We start from the raw sequence: 25,730 nt of genomic DNA, 5'->3' as shown, positions 1-25,730 counted from the left end.
AATGGAAAGAGGGCAAAAGAACAGATTGGGATGAAATATATTCGTGTAAGCTCTGAGGAAATTAAATTCGTTTCATTGACTGGGATTTGCCAAAAGGGGTTGATATTGTAATCAAATGGAGGTTCCGGTTTATTGTTCGATTCCCGGTGATTCAACTCCATGTCGATTTGACAAATTCACTTAAAAGGAACAAGAAAAACTATGCATTTGAAACATCTTTCTACAGCTTTTTTAAACATCCGACGAGTGCTTGCGTCTGGCAGTGACTGATAGTTCAGCTCCTGGTTCCCCGGTCTCCAGTTAAAAAGCATACGTTGTTACTTGTGGCAAAATTGTCCACTGTGTGATGCATAGTTATCAGAATACGTGAAATTTTAAGTTTCCAGATCTAATAGTTGTTCTTGACGGGTTTCCAATCGGAGAAGGTGGATTGGCAATATTCCAAGGCATCAAAACAGGGTACATTTACCAGAGAGCTAACACAGGGCTTTTCAAGCTATTTTGTTGTGCGAGCCCTTCATGGGTAGCCGACACATTATTAGCCTATATTGAAATAATAAACGTCCCATCACAAATCTCAAGTGGTATTTTTGTCTATGGCGAAATCATACAAATGCACACAATCCACAGTAGTAACTGTACAGTAATAAAAAAATGGAAACAGGAAAGCGAATGAAAAATTAATAATAAAACAATACAATTTATGAAAGTTGTATTTGTTTCACGACTCCAAAATCACATTTTACGAACCTAACTGGGTCGCGACCCGTAGTTTGAGAAACCCTGAGCTAATAAGTAGGACAGCTCGAAAATGCCGCAATAGCCTACTTGAAAAATGTATAAAATGTGTTTAAGTTCCAATGTTCCATGATAGCATAGGAATCGATACCCTACGTTTTCACGGAAACAAGCCGTACCACTGAAGCCGACATGTCATCTTTTTTATCATTTGATATCGATTGAAAACAGAGGCTATCTTCCAGTGGCTGCCTCACGTTTTTTCCCTCAAGATTTAGCACAAGAACATAAAAGCAATCATGAAACTATTAGCGATAAGTTTTTGATGATTTTAAAACAGTAAGTGAATAACACAACAAACTGTAGTTAAAACGGAGGCCGGTAAGTACAAAACAATATGATGGCGGATGCCCAAAACCATGCCTTCAATAGGCTACTCAGTTTATTAGACAAATACAGTACAAGCATTAGCTATTGCATAACTGTATAACGGAAGATTATATTAAGATACAGAATATAGCTAATCTTTGCAACATGACCGCATCTTACACCTGCTTTGAGTAATTATTTTATACAGTAGGAATTTCAAGTGTTTGAAGTATGAGAAGAACTTGACATACTATACACCTTGGGTCTAATAGGTTCAATTCTTCCCTGCACTTTCAATCCCGCTTACGTTACCTAGCGTTAAAAAACTTATGTTACTGTCGCTTTAAATTTAAAAGGTATGCCGCTATATCATCCCAATGGAGTATGTCACTAAATTTTGAACGATACAAGGATTTCATTTCAACATAAATTGGCATTTAGTAATTACTATAAGGTTAAATATATTTAGTTGTCAAACTGGTTATGTTGTTTCCGGTGCAGAAAAATTTTCTCCGTAAACATAAATTGTCATATGCACAACACAGTAAGTGAATGGTAACAGCTTTAAACGCTTAACTGATACAACTTCAAGTAATAAGGTTTGTGGAATATTATATCCTATTTCATTCTGACGTCATTATAATTGATAGGGACAAAACAGTGCCAAACAATAGCACACATTAGCCGTATTTCTTGCATTTTCTATCACTCCAAAATTTGTAATTCTGGAGCATTAGCTGTATAAGACAATTTAATCAGCGCAACTAGTGAAGAAATCGCACCAGTCAGTTTATGGTCTGTAATTATCTGCGCACATATCATCATGGACTAATTTGTTCCGCGCTTAGTGCACACCAATGGATTGTCCACATTTGGAAGCCTGCATAGCTGGGACAAATATGTGGCCTAAAATTTTTTTCTTTATCAAAGTAATGGTAATCCATCACGTTTCCGAAATCAAGCTTCTTCTGGTTTACAATTCTGATAAGCTATTTTTCCTCTGCAGACTACAGCAGCAATGATGTCGTTTTGACCACCAAGCTGATAAACTAAGTGTTCCCATCTGGAAATTCACAAAATACTTTTCAGTTTCCTTAAACGAAGCAATAAGCCAGCAACCTCGAGCCTTACTTTGGCGCCCGAATGACTAACACATTCCCTCTTTTTCCAACTTCAATACTTCCATGAGTTCTAGATCTGCCCAGTGATGCGGCAGCGTTGATTGTGGAAGCTGCAATTGCCTCAGGCATGCTCATACGAAGATTGACACAAGCAAGGTGCATCACTAGCGGCTATGTGAAGACATAAAGTACTTGTTGGAAACGGATTTAACCTTCTCAATACGCTGTTAAAAGTTAATAAATAGTTTTTATTCACCATACTCAGGCAGAATGCGTTGGGATTGAAATCTGATCCTAACGCCATTGGAACACCGGATTCTATCATTTTCCTAACGGGAGGAGCTCGAAGCCTGAAAAAATTAAAAGAAGTTTTCAAGCTAAAAAAACTTTGTGGTTTTGATAAAGCAGTTTACAACAAGTTTATCCATTAATCTTGTGGACAAGTACATATAACGAAAAGCAGTTTAAAATTGCATGACTATATCAATAGCAACGACTTGTTAATAAACAGATTTAAAAACTAAGTCATTGTTTGACCATCCCGCTGTTTAATGACAACGTAATAGGCTTCTACCCATCTTTCTAATGTGATGACAGTAATTACAACTACAACTACAGTATCTCCGTTGCCTACCTTAAAATATAAGCTGTGGTCGGTAGAATGACAGCAACAGAACGAACTGATGCCATTGCTGCGATCCCGTTATCAGATATTTCTTCCAAATGACTGATTGCACACGCTTTCATATCTGCCCCTAACTGTAAGAAGAAACACTTTATATAAGCCTGTACGAATAAACAAATGAATAATAAACATGATTAAAACTGGAGAATGCTATTGGTGATAAACAGTTAAATATCCACCTCAGCTGCTTTCATAGGATTGAGCTCATCGCCGTGGAAGTTAATTCGCCATCCCGCCTTGACGCCTTCCTCCAATATACGCCTCGTCTGCATTATGTCGAAGACTCCTTTTTCACAGAAAACATCAATATTGTCAACGTGCAGCTTTCCCATCTCCATTTCTGCTTTTATTGCCGGAATTTGTTTCGATATTACGTCATCAGTTGCCTCATCAGCTGTACTTCCTCTGAAAGCATGACGTATTGGGTTAGATACCAATTGTAGACGTGACTTAATTCAACTGTAAGTTAGCCAACAAATGAGCTTTACTTTGGTACGGAGTGTGCTCCACAATATGTCGATGAGATTTCTATGTTAATATTGTCATCGCGTCTTGCTCTTTCGATCACTCGGAGCATTTTCAATTCGTTCTCGACATCAAGACCGTAGCCGCTCTTGCATTCCACAAGGGTAGTCCCGGCTTTTACCATTCTAAACATGTGGAAGGTCCTTTAGTGCTGTGCACGAATCAGTATCATTTTAATAAGTATACAGGTCAACAGTTTGGAATAGTTACAAAGACAGCTAGGCTGTTTTACGTAGAATGGGTTACGTCTTTGTGATTAAAAACGCAAAATATGTATTTATAGAATGCAAAATTAATCATACAACCTTTGCAACCTTTCTTTAAATAAAACGAATAACTCTTCTTCGGATGCATTGCGTGTATGTTCCACGGTGAAGTTAATTCCTCCACCAGCCTGTAAAATGGTCAAAGATTAAACACAAACCGGTTTGTAGTTCGCAGCCAGTGTTCTTGCTTGTTAGTAAAAAAAGTTTTAACTGACTTTATGTACTTCCATGTAGGTTGCTCCGGCCAGTTTCATCGCGAACTCGTGCACTCTGTCTCCTGCCCACACAGGATGTGTGTGAGCGTCCACAAGACCTGGAAGCAAGCAACATCCGGAAGCATCGAGGACGTTTTCAAAATACCAATTTGCATATTTTGCTTCCAGTATTGCATCAGTTCCAAAGTCGGCGATATTTCCCTCCCTACAAGAAGTGTTAATTAGAATTCAAAATCCCAAATCAAGCGTTTCAGATGTCGTTATTTAAAGACTCAAAACTGCACGAAAACACATACTGCCGGTCGCTACATGCAAGCATTAGTTCATAAAAGCTAAGGCAGAATGGTATTGAAAGAATTAAAAAAGCTGCGCGGTATAACGCATTGCACCTGTCGATGACCAGACTTAGACCTGAAGTTCCTTCTTCCGGCTTCATGACGGCAATATTTCTCATCGCTTCTCCTACAAGCATGTCCTCGTTGTTGGCACAAACTTGTACGATCTGCTCTGCATGCTTTATCAGTAATTTCGCTCTTTTCATTATTTTACTTGCTTAACAAAAAAAGACAAAAATCCTTCAAGTCTATAGCGTACAAACATCAAGGAATTAGACACATTTTAACAAAAATTGATGTATCCAATAATATTAATCAAAGCACTCACACGTACAAACCTTCTGCTAGCCTGAAGCTACCAGACGTATTAAAGCGACCGCGCAAAGTGTTAAAAACAGCACGCTTGAGTAAACAAAACACACAAAAACAACAGCTGATGCTTTAGATTTACTTGATCCTACAGTGTTGTGAAGTATGTTTGACTCTGTTGTTCGTAATGCGCTATTACTACACCTTTTCTTGATGGAAATATTCTCTCAATTAAGCATGCTGGAAATTAACTGTTGGTTACACTTCCGAGACTTTGACGCCGTTCTGTTTGTGGGTACGAATGCACACAAAGCACTGGGTCTACTACACTTCACTATTTTGCCACGGCCATGGCAAATTTCACTGATTTATTGAAATTCCGAACTAAGTTCAAATTAAACTTTTCGGATTGGAACAGAATGTAGAAAAACGAGGTATAAAAATAATATTTTCAACGTAAAAAAACAAATAACAACAGAAACCGGAACAAACATAACTTGGTTGAACGTGTAAGTCTGACAAAAACAGCAAGACACCGTATATATAGGCATGGTATTTTCTTAAAACAATTTTTACAATGTTTCTGTGTATAACGTGGTTTGGCAAAAAACGTTGGCAACGACCGTTGCTTCTTATATAGGAATATTTCTTTGTAGTAACATTTAAAGTGATAATTTTCATAGAATATAAAAGTATATGTACACAGAAAAGTTTTAATAATAATAATCTAAATGAATAATGTCGTAATACATATTTGTTATGGAGGATAAAAATATTTCAAGCAATGTTATGGACGAATTAGGCTATACAACCACCAGTAATTCAGTACCCTACAAGAGAAACATTAAATTAGGGAAGTAGAAAAATATTTTGTGAAAAGAAGTATTATAATTCACAGTGCAATAATAAAAGATGAGTTAAACATTAACGAACAATTAGGCTTTAAACCACCAACGAATTTTAAAGTGTTTTTTTAGCAGAACTGAGAGCGAAAACTTAACAAAATTACTTTTGCAAAACTATGATTTTCCAACCGCTTCTTGCAAGACATTACATACTTTACAGGCAGTTGAAATTTACGAAGTGAGCATGCTTGCAGTGCCAAAAAGCAATGTTTTAAAGATGAATTGCAAATGACAAAATACCTGAATGTACTCGAACAGAGAATACGCAAAAATCGAAAAGTTTTCAGTTAAAAGAAAAAACAAAAACTGCATAAAAACAATGAAAATTTTCGTGGTTGTCATGCCAACTGTTGAAAGCAACCCACGCCAGCATGCGAACGTGCAGAATACCTTGGCATTTTTTCTCACGGTATACGGAAGTAGTCGTTCGACGTGGGACGACTAGAGCCTTCTTCCGGTTTGCGTTGGCTAGAACCGGACGCTTCGCTTCCAGGCGATGCAGAATTCCTGGTATCAGCAAGCTTCTGGGCAATGCTCACATCCAGTTTATTACGTAGCTTTAAGATAAAAACAAGCAACTAAGCATATGTTTGTGTGGTTTCAGAAATAACTGATTTATTACAAATACAGTTCGAGAAGGGCACAGAGACGACATGGCAAGTTGTGTGTGGAAAAACTCACAAACAGATAATTAGTTAAACAGAAACAGAAATAGCATCAAACGTTTACGGGTAAATTAAGGGTACTTGATCCCAACCACGCAATAACCCAAACTTAGTAATAAGAATCATAACTAAACATTTTTGGCAATGTCTTCAATACTGTAAGTCAAAAGTTTCAGAATTATCAAAAAATATAGGAATTATCGACAGAATTTTATTTTCGACATGCCGGTGATGTTGTATTTACGTGTTCCCGGTTTTACAGAGTAAAACTGCAACCAGCAACCGTGATGAATACTTCACTGGAAACAACTGAAAAGTCTATGAAATACAATAATATCTTTTTACTTACTTGAGTCAATACGGGCTCGGAAAGGTCTTTTCTTGGAGTCGATGACATCACTGTTTCACCTGGGACTTTTACTGGTGATGTAGTCGGGAAAAAGGGAGTAGTATTAAACGGATATGACGTCATATTGTTGAGTCCGCTTCCGATATGGCCGGCGATTGAACCACTGATGGCGCTCGTGTGCAGATTCTGATATTTCTTTCGCTCGCGGGCGAGTTTAACTTTCTGCTCTTCAAGTTCCACTCTTGTTCTAAAGTAAATACAAAATTCAGCAAAGACAGACATACACGTGGACTGGTCCACGAATTGTGATTTGTTTAAAAGGTCGTCATATTATGGAGCGGAAGCTTGTTAAAACAACTTCGTTTAATTCAAAATTTCGGACAATTCAAGGTAAGATTCCTGGAAATGGCAAAACATTTTTTGTTCTGCATGTAAAGTGCAAACAATAAACATCTTATGCCAAGTGAAATCTCAATATCTGCAACGATGTCAATAAAATGTCAGCGTAAGCCTCAACATCGTATTCACTGCCATTTTCAGTCGTTCTAACCAAGTTTGAATAACTCATAGTTTGTAATTTGATGTGTCCATTCAGCTTTGAACTAACGAGCTTCCACTGCAGTTCGTTTCATATAAAATATGAAGCAATACTAACTGTATAAGTACAATTAATCTTTAGCAAATATCGAGATTAATAATAACAATCATGATGCAACATTCTATCAGTAGAAATGTTAAAGTCATTGAAATGCAATCAATAACAATAACCAACCAACCGGGTCTTTATTGATAAAATCGAGTAATAATTCACTATTTTATGACGAACACACCGTTGTAGTTGGGTATGAAGTTCAATATTATCTCGCACACTTTGTTGGAATTCTTTCTCCTTGTGATCCACGCTCGGTTGTTGGACCGTCATCCTCTGCCGGAGCACGTCCAGCTCTCGCTGCAAAGACTCTGCTCTCCTGTTAGCTTCCGCCACTCTCTTCTCCTCGTTTTCGAAGCGGAGTCGCTCAAGGACTTCTTGTGCGGCTGCTCGCTCCTAAAATGATGATCGTGATTATTTCATCACAATGACGTGACGTAAAATAACTCGGCTCGAAATTGCTCAAGTTTTAAGACTCCAGCAAGAACCCAGCAAACTCACACGGCTTAATACCACGTGCAAATAAGGTTTAGCAAATAGGTGACATTATATTACTGCATTTTGCGGTTAATTGAAAAACTGATTGCAAATTATAACAATAGCTTACTCAAAACCAATAAATTAAACAAAAACAAATGAACATACTTCCAACCAGCTGTTCACTTGATCGAGTTTAGCGTTCACTTCAGCACTGGCCAGTGAGTTTGCTCTTGCAGCTTCAGTTTGTTTGTTGTCTCTCTGCCTCGATCTCCTCAGCTCCTCGCGAAGTTCATCTCTTTCTCGTTCCAATTCACTCGCTGAGGTATCACTGCGATCAAATTGAAAATTTTGTACCACATATCGAGAAAAAATTTAGTGAAGAAGTAATTATATTGTTAGGTTAGTGGTTGAATGTGGTAAACTACACGCTTTTCCAGGTTAGTTTAGGTTATTGTTAGGCATTAATCTTTCGATGTTAGTACAGCTGCAACTATTACCAGATTTTGTAAACAACTGCTGAGCTAATGAACTATTTCAAACAAGCTTCTATTTCACTGTAAACTGCTATTTCTAAGATGATATTGCAGATGACAAACTGCTGTAAGAAGAAGAGTAAGAAGAGACATGACATGCATGACAGGCCTTACTTTTGAGGTGCTTTAAAATTTTTCAACTTTTCAAGCTCCTGAGATGCTGCAATCTTAGCTTCCGACTCTTCACTCAACCTCCGACCTAGAGTGGACACTTGTGCTTGCAACTGATTGATTGTGTCATCCAGACGAGTTCTCTCGTGTCGAAATTCTTCGCTCATGCTCGACAATCTACTCTCGCACTCCGACTCGGAAGTTTCTGAACGAATCCTGTTCTCTAACGCTCTTTTGCTGAACAACATCAAACAACTGGATTATTTTGTTCCTTAGTGATGTTCTTGATTGTTAACATGCCATATATCTAGACTTAAGTCGATCGATGTCGGTCCACCATGTAATACAAGGAAGAGTTTTGCTGAGCACCTGTCCTGTTTACTATGTAGTTTACAAGTCAAGCTACGTTCTGTGACATTTATAGAGGGATTGTTATTGAGCTGATTGTATATTGCTTTGTCATTGCAATAATTAAAGAAAGACAAGTCATTTAAAATAGTAATGAAATGCACCAAGGTATAGCAGGCAACTACAGTAATTGTGACAAGTAATAATACCTGTGATATTCCAGGCGATCCTCAAGTTGACTTCTACGTTTTTGTTGAGTTTCGAATTTCGTTTGATACAATCTTCCTTGCTCAGTCGCTCGAGTCAATTTCCTCTTGTACTTCTCCATCAGTTTCATCGCATCTTTACGTTCTTTGTCCGCTTTAGCGTATTCCACGGATAACTTGGACCTCGCTTTCACTTCGCTCTCCCACATCTGCTTGTGACCATCTGCCTCCGCTTGGAGCAACCTGGGATGTGAGGTAGAAAAATAAGATAACTATGGGATCAAAGTACTGTGGTTGTTGGATGTGCAGAAGCTTGTGTATCACATTGGTCGTGTGCACATATAGTCATAATTTACCAAGAAATACTGTAATTACACAGATATTGTTAATGCAGTGTTGTATTCAAACGATTTTAAGGACGATCACTGACTTGCAACGATTTGATGCATCTCTCATTTTCTGATCGGCGGATGCCTTGTCCTCCTGGATTCTTGTGATCAGCTCCTCTAGCTGACTACGAGAACGAGCCATGAGATTCTGTTCATCTTTGACATGTTGCTCTCGAGTCATGGAAGTTGACAATTCAGACTGCAATCTACATCAAAGTCACAAAGAAGAAAGTTAAAAAAAACAATAATTTTCTGACATGCTAAGAAAAAATATATCATTGTATACAGAAATATATAAATAATATAAAGGAATATACAGAAATCAGTCATGATGCAGCCTATGATACAATAACGTAGTGCTTTTAATATGAGGTTTACTTGGCATTTGTAAGTTCAAATTCTTTCAAACGATTTTCAAGCCTTGACAAACTGTCCCTGTTTTGGGAGCTATCGAGTTCCAAGCTTTGAAGATCTCGTCGAGCAGAATTACAGGCACTCTTCTCACTTTCCAGTTCACTCCGTAAGCTTGAGATCTGTCTGTTTGCTTCATCCACTCGATTCTCAAGTGAATTGCAACGCCCCTGCAAAATATCATGACATATTCTGTCCTGAACAACATGGGTAAAGTTGCATTGCAGTTGCACAGAAAAAGTTGCGTTAACAGTTAGCAGAGACATCTATTATAGTGACAAATACTAAACTATAGCGAAAAAGTAATCAAAAATATTTGACAAAAAATGAAGTTTAATTGATACCCTGCTTGCATCTAGCTCTGTGCTGATCCTTCGTTTATCTTCCTGGAGTTGTCTCTGTGATTCCGTGAGTTGAGCCATGGAGGATTCCGTAAAACTCAGATGCTTGTGGGTTTCGATGCGATCCTGCTGTGCAAGAGCAAGCTCCTCATCCTGTCACATTAAAAAAAACAGCTCTTGTGAGACTCAAATAAAAATGAGTCTAAAATTTGTTGAAAACAAAATTAAATTTTAGAGAAAATTATCAACGAGTTTATGTGAGAAAATCATAAAAACTCCTACAACAACTTTTATTCTAGATGATGTTTATGGTGAGTCCCGGAGGAGGGTAATCGAATCGAACTAACCTTGTTCATTTTTTCTTCATTGATCCGCTTCACTTCCTCTCGAAGGTGAGCAACTTGTTGGTTCAACTGGGCATTGGTCTTTTCAAGCTCAAGCCGTTCTTTCTGATGATCTGTTTGTTGAATCAACAAAAGTTAAGGGAGAAAAACCTTAAATCTTTACTTCGAAGACACATCACCTAAACAACATGCAGACTAAAACAAACAACATCAGCAAACCAGAAAAGAAGGAGATATGGGGACAAAAATAACACCAACTTGAAATAATGGACAATTAACGACAAGTTAGTTAGTTGACGCTTATCAAAATTGTGCCAAAGGTTAACGTCTTCGTTATGCACTGAAGAAGTTATTATTGATACATAGCACAAATTCCGTTTAGCCAGGACAGGTCTGCTATCTAACACGAACAGCTTAACACCGAACATCAATTTATTGCAAAAAACCAACAGCTCTGATATTAGTACAACAGAATATTGACAACAAGGTTTTGATTAAAACCAACTTGCTGCTTGGGAATGGAACAAAGAAGGAAGTAAAAGTTGTTCCATGTGACCAGCCAGTAGGTTATGTGTGTCTTTTAACAAAATATATTATGGGTCTTAAAATCTAAGTGACGACACTGAAATTGCAACACTTGCAGTCAATGTACGACACAATACCAGTCAGTTGATATTAGGCAGTCAAACTTTACCTGTGACAAGATCGGAGAATTTTCCTTGCTGATTGGTGAGTGTTGTGTTGCCGAAATTCCGCGCTTCTTCTAACTCGCGACGTAACCGCAAACGTTCAGATTCCTGCTGTGCAACATCAGCCTAAAATAGAAAATTTACAAATTTTTCATACCATGAATAGAAAGCAAAAACAAGCAGGTTTTATGAGGTTTTTCTTAGGAAGTCGCTGAGAAATTTCAATAGATCACAACTTTGGAAGATAAATTGCTAATTTTTTTGCTGTAGTTGCAGAAGCATAAATTTAAGAAATTAAAAGATTTTGGTCTCCTCAAAAAACTTAATAAACACAGGAAACAAGAATCCTAGAAATCGTTGCATAAAAGCTACCTGGAGCATTTCCACTCTGCCTGAGAGCTTTGCATTTTCTCGTTGGGCTTCGTTTAAATCCAACTCTCTCCTCCTCATATTTTCTCTCATTTCTTCCTTTTCTCGCGTCACTTGTGCAAGAAGAGACTCTTTGTGAGCAAGAGAGGTGCGAAGGTTGTTTGCTTCATGTTGGGTGAGATTGTCGGCAACTTCAGATGAATGAAGCTTCTTCTGCGATCACAAAATAACATTTTGAGCGAGAAAGTAATTTTTCCTGCTTCAGAAAATTAAACAGTGTTTGTCTAGCAGAAAACTGTAATTGATCATCATGAATGGCAAGTTAATAACTAAAAGTATTAAGATAAATGACATAACGAAAAAAAAATTTAGACTTAGGAAAATGATAAAATTTATAATTGTAGCAATAATCAAATGAAATACAACAAAAATTAAATTTTATCACCATTAAAATTCAAAACATCAACCTCTATTTCTTCTTTTCTCTCTTTTAACTCTCTGAGATCTCTTTCCAGGTCTTTCATCCTATTTTCATCTCTTCTTTCCTTAGATTCTTGATCTTCAATGGTCCTTTTCAGTGCTCTTTGTTGATCGTTCAACACCTCAAGGTCTCTTAGAATATTTTCCTTCTCGCCACGCTCCCTGTCAAACAACAACCGTTCCTTACAACTCACAAGTTCAAGACTATTCGGCAATCAATGCAACTGTTGCTGCTATTGCATCTCAGGTAAGAATATTTAGAATCGACATTGCGACAGAGCAGAGCCCAAAAAAAACACGCCATTCTCTTTTAGATCACTTATCTTTTAAAAATTATAGAAATAAATTGGAAAACATCAAAATTTAAAACAGACGAAAGTGGTTGTAAAGCAATCATACTTTTTAATTTGATTAGTGAGTGTTTCATTTGCTTGTTTCAGGTGGCTCAGTTGTAGATTGTGCTGGAGAGCAGCTTGGTTTAAGACTTCTTCACTTGCGCTCAAATCACGCGTAAGTTCGTGAACTCTGGTGTAAAATTGTGATTCACTTGATTATCTCGCATATTATTTCAAGACTTCTTCTGAGTTAAGATGTTAGATCACGCGATCAAAGACAAAGATATATTGTTAATTATGCCCATGAATACATGATTTAGACATGATTACGAAACAACACCTGTCATTAAGTTCCTCATTCAATTTTCCCATCAAACTGCGTTGGTCATCACCATTTGCATAGAACTGACTGATTTCTTTTTTATATCTGAAACATTAAATTAAAATCTTTATGGTGAGCAATACACATCTACAATAAGGAATTCATACATCTCCGTGTATGAGCCTGACTTTGTTAAAATTTACAGAAGCACAGGTTCTCTTCTAAGATGCAAAATTTTACCTCTTGCAAGTGTCCTCCAGTGCATCTCGATCTGCTTTTGCTCGCATCAGTTCTTGATCTTTTTCGCGCATGAGCAAGTTCAACGCTTCTATGTGCCGACTACAACGAGGCAACATAGGTATAAGAAAAAAAGAAGTAAGCATAAAAGTGACCACACAACCTTAACCATTACTGAATTTTTGTGAGATGTGGATTGATCATCACAAACCTTTCATGGGAGTGTTCATCTTTTAAACCCTGATCAACTTTCTCCTTCTCTTTGGAGACATGTTCATGAAGAGCGATCTTTTGCTGCTCGGCGAGCAACTCTTGCTGAAGTTGGCTTCTTTCAACCTCGAGCTGCAATAGTTGATAATACAACAATAAGACAAGTCGCAATAGTTTTCAACAACTTACGATTAAGCACAAAAATAGCAAAATCACTGATATCTGAGATTTACCTTCCTAAGACTCTGCTCAGTGTTCTTCAGTTCCGTGCTCAACTCTCTTATTGTCACTTCCTGCTTCCTACGTGAGCCTCCTTCTAATTGAAGCTGTTCATCCAAGCGAATCACACGGCTTTGGGACATTTTTAGCTCAAGCTCAGATGATGACAGTTGCTCTTTCAATCGCGTTTGTTCAAAGCTACAAAAAAGTACAATACGCTTAAAAAGCATCAAAAAGAATAATTTAATCACACATTATAATAACTTACATTTGAAAGCTAAAAACATGGAATAAATAAGCAAGAAAAAAGGAAAATAATATGAGCGTCTCACTTTAGTTTTCTTATGCTTGCTTCCATCTCACTGTTTGTTTTCCTCCATTCATCCTCCAACCTCTTGTACTCGCGAATCTTCTCCTCATGTTGCTCGATGACACGTTGAGCATAATCTAGCTTCTCCAATGTGTCCATGGCTCGCTGCTTCTCACGAGAAGCTTCACGCTCCAGTGCACCTCGCTCACCGGATCTAAGGATTTGCTCTGAAATTTCGAATTGTAAATTGTCGAAAAACTATTACCAACATCTGTACATGTCGGACTTTTCTACCATCAGCTAATTTGTTACTAGTAGCAAGTTTATTTACACTTTAAACTACTTATGATTTTTGACTTAGCTTCTTTACACTTAAATATCTTCTTCGTTACCTGATAAAGGAGAAGCAATTAAGGATGTTGGAATATCTTCCAAAGGTTCTTCATCAGCATCCGTTTCTGTCTCCGTTCCTGTCCAATTGCTGGTATCAAAACCATTTATATGATGGTGAGCATCGAGGGATTTATAAGTGGTGACTTGCTTGCGACGAGGAGCATGAATGTGGCTACCAACAGGCACAGGAATGGACTGTAGGACAAAAAAATATCATGCGAGAAGCTGATGTAAACCATAAAAGTTACTTTAAACAGAATTGCTTAAAAAAATTTAAAATTTAAAAATAAAGAGTATCTTATTCGTATTTGGTTTTTCAAAACAGCGAGTTTGACAACAGACACTCACAGACAACCTTCCTTGACCAGGACTCATCTTTTTCCCAACTGCAACGTTCCCCATATATGAGTCGTCCAGATCAGAAGAATCAGACTCACTTAGATTTTCTGGCCTAAAGATGACATAAGAGAAATATTGCTTCAATATGTAAATGATCGTGGGTGTTTAATCCTTAAATATTTATCTGGGTTGCCAGCAACCACAAACTATTTCTGCCTACTTATACTTTTTTAACTTTTAAGGCTATTTTCTGGAAATATGTAAGTATTCTCATATCATGGCTGTCTATTTTTCTTTCAGAGTCACATGGTCTTCAATAAAGTTTCTGTTCGTTAAAACTTCAACAACTTTGACAAAAAAAAACTTGTCTCAGTGACTTAGTAAAAGATTAGTGTTTCTTTACTCTAAAAAAAAAATTAAACGCTGTAAAATAACTAAACTATATGTATAAATATGAGTAAAACCTATTCCAATTTGCTCCTTAATCATGTAACCAGTGCCTTCCCAGAAACAAATATAACAACTGCTATAACGACCAACGACCATTAAGTGGTTGGCAATAAATTATTTCTTTTGTGCAATAATTGACACAACGCTAAAAATTTTTAGTTGAAACAAAAGTGAAGACGCTGTTAGGAAACCAAACACCCGATACTAACAGAATAAAGATGAAGTGTGTGAAGGTATTTAAATTGTCAAGTGGCATTTAAAGTCCATTTAATAGTAAACATACCACACTTAAATTACCAACACGGAGGAAAAAATTAATTGTGTAATTGTGAAAATAACAAGAATTTTTGCTATCTTAAAACTTGCAAGGTAGTTTGAACAATGTGTAATTTACTTGACCCTTAAACCTTCAATTATTATCTTGAACAGTCTATACTATGACTACATAGCAGAGGCCATAGGTGACTCACGTCATAAATTTCTTTTTTGCTCATATAACTTAAATTAGTGGTTCGAAAATCAAAGAAAATCGTAAAAAGCGACATTAAAATTAAAAAGCAATTACTGGTAGGAGTTCTAGATGGAATTTTAAAATAAATCTTTTTAAACTTGAGGTACTCAGTAAAACTATGTGCTAAACACTAGTTATTGGAGATTGATTCTTTATAAAACTTAATAAAAGTTTTAACAAACAGGATCCATGTTTGAGACAATGAAGTTTGAAACAAAATACAATTAAAATTAACCCTACTGCTGCTTAATGTCAATCTTGTAAAACTTTAAAAGTTTAATAGAAATTTAAAACAATTTATTAAGTTATTACCATATGATCAACTTTCATGTCTAACACTTACTCGTCCAAAGCTTCTCGCAATGCAGTTTCCAACATTTCTCTGTCCTGAGTTGAGACATGGGCTTCCGTTTCAGCGTCTTTTGACTTTCTTCCTTCCCTCTCTTGCATTTCTTTTTTCTTTTGAACTTTCTTGGCAGCTTCGGCGGCGAGAGTACCAAGCAGTGTCTTCTGAAACGATGTGGGAGGCTTTCTGTTCACTTTGTCACTGTCATCAAAGCTATCTTCCTCGGACATGGAATCTTCTAACAAAGTTGCTTCGTTACGTTTAACTTCATTTGAAACGGTTTTGGGTTGATGTTGTTGTTGACTTTTCCTGGTTAAAAAGACATTTATCACACATTTCAATAAGCTTGCAGAGCATACAGATTTATTCAAGATATCATATGGACCACATGGATGATCACAAACACCAAACACACACTACTCATGTGCGCTTACAATAAAAGACTAGTCAATATTTTACTAGTGGTTGCCCTTTCTAAACAATTTTACCTCTTTTCAGTTTCCCAAGAACTCTCGGATTCGGTTATTTCATCTTCACTTTCCTCATCCTTTTTATCCCCAACCACTTCATCATTCAGCTTCAGAGTTGTAACTGCTGCAGCGTTTGCCTGGAAGACATATCTTATTTCAGCTCAATTGCTGGCAAGAGCTGGGTTTTCAGACACCAATAAAATTATCTTTAAGATACAACACTTACTTTGAATGTTGAGGTAACAGACCGCAAAGCAGGTGGATTTTCTGTGACTTTCTGCAATGAAAGAAACACAATGAAAATGTTTAAAGAAAATTAAACAATAAAATGTTCCAAAACTTAACTTAAGCAGCAAATTATGTTAATGCAAACTGAGTACAAGCCATAACACAATATACATCAGAATCCCAAGATGATGAGCTTTCATCCTTATCTTCAACATCTTTATCCGAGTCGACCAGCTCTTGAGAACCTTTCACAGCAGATGTGGGATGATTAAGTTGCAGATGTGGAGGAGGAGTTATGGGATCCGCTTCTTCGCTCAGGTCATCATCAAATTTTAGTAAGGAGGCGCCAGCCAGAATGTCTACGCCAGCTGAAAGATTCATGATACTCTTTGTTTATCATAGATTACACTAGTAAGATGCAGAGGAAGCCAAATGATCTTGAAGATCTTTACCTGGTTTGGTGTCTGTGTTTGGAGGAAAGCTTTCAGAATCCTCATCCCAGGATGAAGATACTTTTGAAATCTCATCATCTTCAACGTTATCCTGTTTTGAAGGTTGGAATGTGGAGATTGGAAGTGATGGCTGCATCTCACCTTCTGGATGTGGCTCTTCATTGCTGGGAAGAGTGGGAGATGAGAACTCGATACTCTCTTCACTTGGATTGTCGTAAATATTACGAACATCTTCATCATCAAGTCCTAGCTCAGCCATCATATCTAAAATAATGACAAGATAGCTGATAGTTTCAGCAACCAGGAACGAGTATTTTGTGTGAAAACAGACATACTTTTGGTTGGGATGGCAAATGTTTTCTCTGGAGAATTTACACGAGATGTCATAGGAGCCTGTCTATCACCACTATCATCATCTTCTTCTCCACTGTCCCATGGTGAATCTTCATCATTGTCATCCAATTTTGTAGCAATGACAGCTTTCTGAGCAGAGACAATCGGACTTGATGTGAGGCTCCCAGCTGACCTGTTTGAAGGCAGAGGTGGTTTTGCTGGAGAAACGTGACTTCCCTTCCTGGAGTTGCTTGCATAACCTTGAGGACGAAGATCCGGCTCAGTTGCATCTTCTAGAGAAGAAGACTCACTATCGCTCTTGTCAGTGACCTCATCTAACTCTTCCCCTTTCTCTTTCTTTCCATTTAAAAAAGATTTTGGCGATATAAAAGTGGAGCTTGACTCTGGTTTGTTCGCAGAGTCAGTCACCTTGACCTGATTCTTCAATTGCTGACGTTGCTTGAGAAATTCGGCAACATTCACTTTTGGTTTGGGAGGTTGGAGTGCCTGTACATTATAAATTGTAACAGATATTATTACATTAAACAATATGCAACGATGGAGATAAAAACACACACATAAGACCATTCATTGGCCTAATAGAATCACTAAGAGAAATGACAGGATATCAAACAGTGGAAAGAACACCACTTGGAACCAGTTCTATCTGAAATTTTAATAAACTCTTACCGCTGGCACGTAAGCATGTCTTGCTCCTGACATATTATTGTTGTCGGACAACCTGCTCAAATCATCTTGAGAAATATCTAAGCGTCAAAACATAATAAGTCATCAGAACTGTGCCAGTTTAAGCTTAACCTTCACCAACCGTATCTTAAACAAGTATCACTTTGTGTTTTAAAAAATTGTTAACATGAACATGATGAGAGATAGGTGCTTAAGATTCCTGTACCACTTAGATCAGACGAGCCATCGTCGGTATTGTTTTCAAGTTGTGGCGGTGATTGTGGTTTTATGGAGGGGCTCCTTGATGCAGATGGAGTTGATTTTTTCTGCTTGACAGAGTGCTCGACAATGACATGAGCGATCCTGTATTAATATCGTGCACAAATTAATTGCAATACATTCACTGCACTCTGTACACAAACTATTCCTTTAAGCACAAACTATTGTCACTTCTGTTAACTGAATGGATATTTAATTAAATGCAGCAACATCCAATATATGTAAATATCATAAATAATTCACAAATCTGAGGGGTGTAATTATAAACTCACGGATGATTTCCACTCATACTGGCATAATCATCAGCTGCCCAGCCCTTGGTATCATGAACACTTGTGTCAGCTCCCTTACTCAGAAGCAGTTTGACGACCTCCAGATGACCATGCGACGCAGCAAGCATGAGAGGAGTCCTGAAATTGTCAAGTTTAACTACAATTCACGTTTCTAAACAGTAAACACCTTCTTAAGTATATGCAGAGCACACTGTAGTAGGGTGCATTAAGATTACTGGACAGTCTTTTGAAGATTTTGTGTTCCCAATTATTTAGTTAGAGCTTCTATTTTTAGTATATAATGATTACAGTGTTTACAATTTCATTTTGAATAACAAACTTCACAATGCTTGGATAAAAGTGGAATGACAACTAGGATCCAATAATTACATCACACTCGCTACATTTGGATTTTGGAATGTATATAAATATTACATATGTTATAAGCTTATAAATTTATATATACAAAATATCTGGTGGCCAATTTGAAATAGTGATTGTTCACCATTATAACAGAAGAAAGTAAACAATATATCCAACCAAAAAAGTAAAGTCCTTTTGTTTACACTCTATGACACTTCAAAGTAAAACTGGGAAATCAATCAAAGAATGTCCATAGGTAGCTGACAATGTTTGAAACCCTAGGAAAAGTTTGACCTAAAGATGTCATAATTCTTAGAACCTCCTACAAAGATCAAAATAATTTCTATCTCAGAATACTAGTTCTGAGGCAAGTAACAAATAATATGAAATATGATAACAAGATACTGTTGAGTTATTGTGAAAATACAGTGAGAAAATGGACATGCCTTAAAGTAAACTATGCTTGGTATTTGTTGGACAACAGCACCATTGATTACACAATAAAGCAGGTATGTGAAGATGGTAACCCCGACGATGTCGGACATAAAAAAGTACAAGACATTGTCATAATTAGCGTCAGGACAATGACAACCGCTGGACAATAACTGAATATATAAAATATTATGAAATATGATATGGTGAGACAATGAGTACAGGTCAAGAAACTACGTGTATAATACCATATGCTTAAGTTATGCATAAATCAACAATTTTTGCAACTGTCTTAGACACTGTTTCACACAGAAAACTTTTTTATATCTGTCGTGAAGGGTTTTAATAAACACTCAAAACCAAAGTTCACTTCCTAGCAAGGTAATACAGTTTGAAAAATTCACTGTCGGCTACAAATCCTTCACCAACTCAATATGTTTGCGCTGTTAAGTACAACAAAAGAACATTTACCATAATTCAAGATAAGCAACTAAATGAAGTTCAGACTTAACAATCGCTTCAAAACAAACAGGACAGAATATTTGTTTCTAAGTAAGCAGATATCACAAAAACCTTTACCTTATAAACACTGATTTACCGACCTTTTGGTTACACATTAGCTAAGAATGCACGAAGACAATTTAAACATACTTTCCGAATGCGTCATTGGCATTAATTTGAGCACCATCTTCTAAAAGAAGTTTTATCACATCTTCTGATTCAGGAACTGTTGCTGCAAGATGCAGTGGAGTAGAACCATCCTACCAACAGATACAAATACTTTTGTGAGTAACGATTTTTCAAATTGAAAAAACATCATTAAAAAGAATAAAAGTCATTCATATAATTGCCAAAAGAGTAAAGATAATGAAAAGATAATGCATGGTATATATATACAAGAAAAGTTATCCAAATAAACAAAACCAAACAGTCACGGACAAGTGCACAAAGCAGGTTTTGTCATACGTCTTTCAACAACAAACAAAAAACATATGAATACCTTATTTTTACAATGAATGTCAGCAGAAGCGTCTATCAATGAAAGGCAAAATTCTTTACTGGGAATGCTGGCAGCCAAATGCAGAGCAGTGTTGCCTTTTGTGTCATATAGAGTCACATCTGCCCCTATAATAATGCTCATTCATTTGAACTCGAACAAAAGTGGATGTAAAATAGTTAATTCTTATAAACAATCAAAGTGAATAAAGACAAAATTTCTTGGTTATGGATATACATCATTATACTATCTACTACAAAATTACCTTTGTCAACCAAAACATCCAAACAAGTATAACTCTGGCATTGGACACATTTCATTAACGCAGATCTTTTTTCACTGTCACACAGGTTCATGTTACAATGCGGGTGTTTGACAAGCATCAAAACAACATCCTTCTTTTCATATGCACAGGCAATGTGCAAAGCTGTCCTGTTGAATTTAATATAAAATTTTAAGGCCATAGTACATATCTAATGCCAACACCACAACAGCAGCAATATCTGCATAAACACATATAAATCTCAGTTTTCTGTGAATATACTTCTTTGAATTTAGTAATGATTAAATATGAAGTATATGACACCGCACAACATAAGCTAACTACAAATAAAATTAAGTTTAGTTTAGTATTACGGGGAAATTATGTGTTTGAGGTAATCCATGAAAAGATCTACCAGAAACGCTTTTCAATCCCCACCGTCAAGGGTAAAAAAATAAACATGTCAATACAAAAAACAATAACAACTTAAAAATTTGGTAGACACTCAAGAGATCACATTTAACTATTAATGCAATGCCTTAATAAGTAAGCTATAGTTATACAAAACATATCAAACTATAACTTGCTCTTATCTTTAACATAATTCCAAAGTTGACAAACATGCAAAAATTAAAAGCTTATCAATATCAGAGATATATATTGCTTATCCTACAATGTAATTATGGTATTTAGTGTGTATGGTCTACCTATTTTCTTTATCAAGTTGGTTCACATCGCTCTTCTTCAGCAGATTTTTTAACTTGGTTAAGTTTCCTTCACGTGCAGCATTATGCAACTTTGGCAAATCTTTTTTGGATGCGACTTCATAACCAGAAGCAGACCGTCCACTCGCCAGACTTCCCGCATCAGAATTTGCTTTCTTTCTCTTGAATAATCTTTTCATTTTCTTGAGTTGATTTTTAGCCACTACAGAACTTTCTCAAATAGTTTGCACAAAATTTTACACTTCACAGCATACTTTCGAACCATCTAATGAATATTTACTGCAACGATGGCTTTTATATCCCACAACAGTACAAAAACACAGAGCATAACCTATTCAGAAAAAAATATGCATCATACATAGTATAGCTACTTATAAAAATGAAATATAATGCATTGATCTCAAAATTTGTTAAATTTGTCAAAACAGTTAACTAATTTAAAAAAAAAACTGAAATTTAAGAACATCAAACAAACCGATCATTAAAGAGAACACCAATTTTAAGAAAATTTACAACTAAATGTGCGAGTAGCAAAGGAAGTAGTGCCATGCGACACGGCTCAAATTCCTGTGCAAAATTAGTTAGAGTAACATCTGGATCTAGGTCAGAAGTGCATAACCACACGATGTATTTGTATACTAGACCTTAGCTACTCTAATGGTGACATCATTTAGTTTTTCACTTCTGCACTAGACCCTAATGTTTAATATCAAGAGTGCCTGAAACTTTTTACCTCACAAATTTACATAACTTTTACGCATACGGACCCAATAAAAGCTAGAGACTTAGGGTCACTGTTAGAAACATTATGGCATTTATCATTGAATGTGTTGCAAAATATATTATGTAATAAATTACTAGTAGTTCAACAACGCCCTACATTAATGTTATGGCCACCAGAAATTGTTTACTGCACAGATGGGTTTTGTGGCCGTGCTAGTTATTGCCAGCAATATGTTATTTTAACTATTTTCGAAGTGACTATATCACCGGCGTCCATTCACCAAAGTTGCAGAATACAATACGTTGACCAGCAGATTTTCGCTTACGGGTTTATCACTCGGCGAGAAGGCATTGCAGTAGTGTAGTGATTAACGTTGTGGCTTGTATGCTAGAGGACTCGGGTTCGATTCTTGTCGTTGTTTTATTTCTTTTTTTGTTCAAATTTGTATAATTTAGTCAGGAGAGGTGAGAGTTTGGGTCAGAGGGGATTAGTTTTAGGATAATTGACACTTTGGAAAAATTAGTCTGTGGTTCTAAGTTGAAATTAGTATACATTTCAATTCACTGGCTAGCCTAAGTGTCGTTTACTGTATTCATATTTTCCTACTTCGGTAAACAGCGCCAGTAAAATGTCTACTTCACCCGCTAGCCATTTACCGAAGTTGCTTTTTACAAATTCGGTAACCGGCTGCTGGTGAAACAGACGCTGCCCAACTATTTTCGAGCATGTTTCAAGTTTTTTCGGTTTTGTTACTGTTTTCTAGTCATTAGTGCACGTGCTAATAACAATTGGATTGAATTTTTGTCTCCACTGCACTTTTGACGAAAAGTAAAATGATTGATTTTGAGAAGTTTCTGAGGTTTTTCCTATAAATCTTTAACGAATTGCATCAGCACCAGTTAGCCTCTACTCTGAGAAACTTCATTTGGGCATAGTATAGGCTACATAAGCGCACAACCAACATGATGCCTTTGCACACTAGACTCCAGCTGCTCAAATTGTGACGTCATTTGATTGTGCACTTGTATACTAGGCTACACCTCTTCATTTAACTACTTTAAAAGTTAAATTTCCTTCAAGCAAACGAAAATTTTACACCGTACATTTCATAGCGTCCACAACTGACGTTAATGGCAACATGAATGAAAATCAGCTGTAACAATTTCAAACGATATTTGAAAGCTACTACTAAGTGCAATCGCGTGAAGAGTCGTTTCGGCTTGTCTTAAGCATAGACTTATGATACCGATATAATCCGATGCGATTTTACGTGCTTAATTACAAACGAATTGTGAGTGATATAATATTTCATCACTGGTTTAAATACAAAATGGCTTGGATAATATACACAAAAAGAATGCGTTTATTTAGCTTTTACATTGCCAAGGTAATACGCTATTGTTCTTAAGCCGTAAGCCATGGTAATGACAATGTTTACTCTCGGCCTGAGGAAAGTCTTTGTACGACTTAACCTCGGAGACGATTCTTCATCGCTCGAGACCGAGCTAGTCTTTGTGTTTGTTTCAATTGACACTTCTTTTTGTTTGTTGTTTTGATTTTTTATATCGTATTGCCGGAAATCATGATGATACCAATTTGCTGATGAATTCAATATGCGCACCCGAGCAAGGTAGAATGAGTACAAGTATAGCCTATAGCTTTATTTGCAAAATTTGTTTTGTAATATACTGGGTTTTCAAGATAAGTTGCTTAAAATTGCAGAAGCTTGGTTAAAAACTTTACCTTATAGTTTCGTTGTTGTTGAATTTTAAACATTTCAGTTTTAATTGGATTATCAGTGTTAAATGAATTATTAATTATCAGTGTTAACTTTCAGTGTTCATATTTCAGTATGTAATGATATAAACTGGAAAATAGAACATTTTTGAAGATTTTTCTCGGACTTTGTAGAGAGGCGCATGCAGTTTTATGTTAACAGAGCAGTCAAACACCAAAAAATGCCATAAAAGTCTTGTTAGTTTTATTATAAGTTACAGTGGGTTTACTAAAAAACTGATTACTCGAGAAATCCTCCATGGGGCTCTCGGATATTTTGTATGACAATTCTCAATGCTCTGGTCTAACGTTCCATAAAATACCATCAAAAAACCATGATTCAAACTTTTTTAACAGAGTATCAGAAAATCGACAACAAAGTTTTGGCCTACAAAACTAAATTTCGCTACTTTCATGGCAGTTTTTAGCCTAATTCTGCATGCGACCTAGGACCTTCAAGCACGCCGACTGCTAGGGTAATTCCCCGGCTAGAAAACAACATCAACCAAGCTGCCTTTTGATTTGTCTAAACAGAGTTATACCTGTTTGACGGCCTCTTTAATAAAACTTGCGCAAAAAGGTATCTGCGTAATCTGTATTGAATTGAAAATTGCGCTCAGAAGTGGTACAATGACGTTTTTCGTTTTGCCAAACAACACAATTGTTCAAATATGACGTTTATTTTTATTAAGTTATATGCTGGTAATACTGGCTACCATTGGTAATAAAACCGGTCAATGCAACCATGCACACACAGAAAACAAAAAAACGTCAGTAACGGATCTAAATTCCATGACAAAGGACTGAGCAATTAAGTTTCAAAAAAATTAAAGTGGACAAATTACGGGAATCAGTGCTTAACAGAAGAAACACAATTGACAAAAATGGCTTAAAAACGCTACAAAATTCACAGATTGCAATCTGCAATAAAGAAAACGTTTGCAAATTCTTAATGGTGGACACAGCTACAATTGATAACAGACTAAATTATTTGATGCACTGTTAAACGCAGAATGACAGCAAGTAACATACAAACAAGTTCTCCAAAACACAGGGAGCTATTTTTGCATAAAAATATTTCATGAAAAAATTTGACGCGTTAAATATTTAAAATATTCAGCTAATAACGACAGCATTGTTCACAACAGATCCTTTCGGACCAGAAAGTACTGGGAACACTGCAATCTTCAAAGGAATATTTCTAAAATTTCTCAAGATGTTTGCAGTCTTCTCTTTAGAGTTAAGGGAAACTTAAAGACGAACAAAAAAGAAAAAATCGCCTTGAAATGGTACAAAGCTACACACAGTGGGCAGAACTTTATAAACATGTTCAAAAGAAAACTTGAAAGCAAAATTTACTTTGCAAGTCAAGTAAGACAAGAATATTATAATAATTACACAGGCGCTATCAATGATTAGCCGAAATAGAAGATCACTGGAAAAAAATTACAACAATTTACTTTTCATGTTATTTTACGGTCATTTGTGGCTTTAACTACTTCAAACACAAGCATTCAAGTTAGAATGCGCAGACGACGTATTCGTGAACGATGGTGCAAGCAGGATAGCAGTTGGAACAGGTTTGGAAGTTCCACAATTGCTACCGGTTTAAGCTTGGATCAACAATGGTTAAACGAGTACAGACTTTTACAGATTTTACGATTCTTACGCGGGAAAATTAACAGAATCAAAAGTTATTTTTGCAAGGAACTAAAGCAATGAAAACAAAATGAAACTTTCCTTCGTGCATTCTACACTACAGCAACTATCAAAAACAAGTAGCAATAAGAAAAATAATAAGTAATAACGTAGCAATGTCAAACCTCAGAAAAACAAAAGTTAGCGTGCATCTCCCCATGACGTCAGATTGCCTAAGAACGGAGTTAAAGACTGACACTCAAGCAAAGGAAAAACTAATTTTATTATAATCTACAGTTTATTAAAAAATGTCTTTAACGATCTTGAGCTTGAGTGGTGCTTACGTCATCGTGAGCATAGTGTGATAATTGATTTAATGAGAAGAATGAGAAGGTCCGGGCTGATCAGGAGGATTAAGAGCAGGAGATCGAGGAGGGATGTCGATGAGGCGCTCAACAGGAGCCTTGCAGTAGAAACACTCTTTAGCACTCATCATCTTCAGCTTGATGCACCACCTGTGTTAACAACAGTTTAACTTCAATTTATTTTTACTTCAAATTGAATTAGAAGCTCGCTGTGATCTCAGAT

At 36.4% G+C, this 25,730-nt stretch overlaps 3 protein-coding genes across 5 annotated transcripts in view; all 3 read right to left on the bottom strand.

The window, feature by feature from the left end:
- Positions 1 to 577: 577 nt before the first annotated feature.
- LOC143459132 (putative imidazolonepropionase) lies at positions 578 to 5,833 on the bottom strand. Its single transcript, XM_076956119.1, has 9 exons — positions 4,309 to 5,833; positions 3,920 to 4,124; positions 3,744 to 3,832; positions 3,402 to 3,563; positions 3,093 to 3,318; positions 2,863 to 2,987; positions 2,485 to 2,578; positions 2,239 to 2,399; positions 578 to 2,170 (listed from the first exon to the last, which is right to left on the bottom strand). Exons 1-9 carry the CDS (start codon positions 4,458 to 4,460, stop codon positions 2,065 to 2,067), a joined length of 1,320 nt encoding a protein of 439 aa, XP_076812234.1. The 5' UTR covers positions 4,461 to 5,833; the 3' UTR covers positions 578 to 2,064.
- On the bottom strand, positions 4,898 to 21,340 carry LOC143459131 (uncharacterized). Of its 2 annotated transcripts, XM_076956116.1 has the most exons (34): positions 20,987 to 21,340; positions 20,283 to 20,449; positions 20,021 to 20,145; positions 19,672 to 19,781; positions 18,226 to 18,363; positions 17,901 to 18,037; positions 17,678 to 17,754; positions 16,990 to 17,494; positions 16,655 to 16,918; positions 16,374 to 16,570; positions 16,201 to 16,251; positions 15,993 to 16,111; positions 15,502 to 15,813; positions 14,207 to 14,309; positions 13,858 to 14,053; positions 13,488 to 13,692; positions 13,170 to 13,353; positions 12,938 to 13,068; positions 12,730 to 12,828; positions 12,508 to 12,594; positions 12,232 to 12,357; positions 11,820 to 11,994; positions 11,356 to 11,565; positions 10,989 to 11,109; positions 10,298 to 10,407; positions 9,954 to 10,103; positions 9,577 to 9,779; positions 9,240 to 9,404; positions 8,813 to 9,052; positions 8,259 to 8,492; positions 7,777 to 7,939; positions 7,313 to 7,527; positions 6,483 to 6,729; positions 4,898 to 6,025 (listed from the first exon to the last, which is right to left on the bottom strand). In XM_076956116.1, the coding sequence occupies exons 1-34, from the start codon at positions 21,181 to 21,183 to the stop codon at positions 5,873 to 5,875; spliced, it is 5,916 nt and encodes a 1,971-aa protein (XP_076812231.1). In that variant the 5' UTR covers positions 21,184 to 21,340; the 3' UTR covers positions 4,898 to 5,872. The 2 variants fall into 2 exon arrangements, with proteins under 2 accessions (XP_076812231.1, XP_076812233.1); XM_076956118.1 differs by lacking the exon at positions 8,259 to 8,492.
- Positions 21,341 to 24,165: 2,825 nt separating this feature from the next.
- LOC143459218 (E3 ubiquitin-protein ligase RNF123-like) overlaps positions 24,166 to 25,730 on the bottom strand; it is a 42,838-nt gene continuing 41,273 nt past the window's right edge. For both annotated transcript variants that reach the window (XM_076956262.1, XM_076956263.1), the window contains exon 35: positions 24,166 to 25,657. In XM_076956262.1, coding sequence (XP_076812377.1) covers positions 25,516 to 25,657 — 142 coding nt within the window. In that variant the 3' untranslated portion in view covers positions 24,166 to 25,515. The remainder of the gene's footprint in view (positions 25,658 to 25,730) is intronic.

Source organism: Clavelina lepadiformis, chromosome 5 (assembly GCF_947623445.1).
Source record: "Clavelina lepadiformis chromosome 5, kaClaLepa1.1, whole genome shotgun sequence".
In the NCBI taxonomy this organism is placed as follows: Eukaryota; Metazoa; Chordata; class Ascidiacea; order Aplousobranchia; family Clavelinidae; genus Clavelina; species Clavelina lepadiformis.
Note: the sequence above shows the minus strand (reverse complement) of the source record. Positions and strands in the feature narration are given on the sequence as shown.

Coding starts and splice junctions, on each gene's coding strand:
- LOC143459132 (XM_076956119.1), bottom strand. CDS start 4,460: ATGAAAAGAGCGAAATTACTGATAAAGCATGCAGAGCAGATCGTACAA. Junction 3,564..3,743: donor TTTAAAGAAAGGTTGCAAAG/GTTGTATGATTA, acceptor CCACATGTTTAG/AATGGTAAAAGCCGGGACTA. Junction 2,400..2,484: donor ACGCATTCTGCCTGAGTATG/GTGAATAAAAAC, acceptor GTCTTCACATAG/CCGCTAGTGATGCACCTTGC.
- LOC143459131 (XM_076956116.1), bottom strand. CDS start 21,183: ATGAAAAGATTATTCAAGAGAAAGAAAGCAAATTCTGATGCGGGAAGT. Junction 14,054..14,206: donor CTGGTCAAGGAAGGTTGTCT/GTGAGTGTCTGT, acceptor TTTGTCCTACAG/TCCATTCCTGTGCCTGTTGG. Junction 13,354..13,487: donor GCAAGCATAAGAAAACTAAA/GTGAGACGCTCA, acceptor ACTTTTTTGTAG/CTTTGAACAAACGCGATTGA.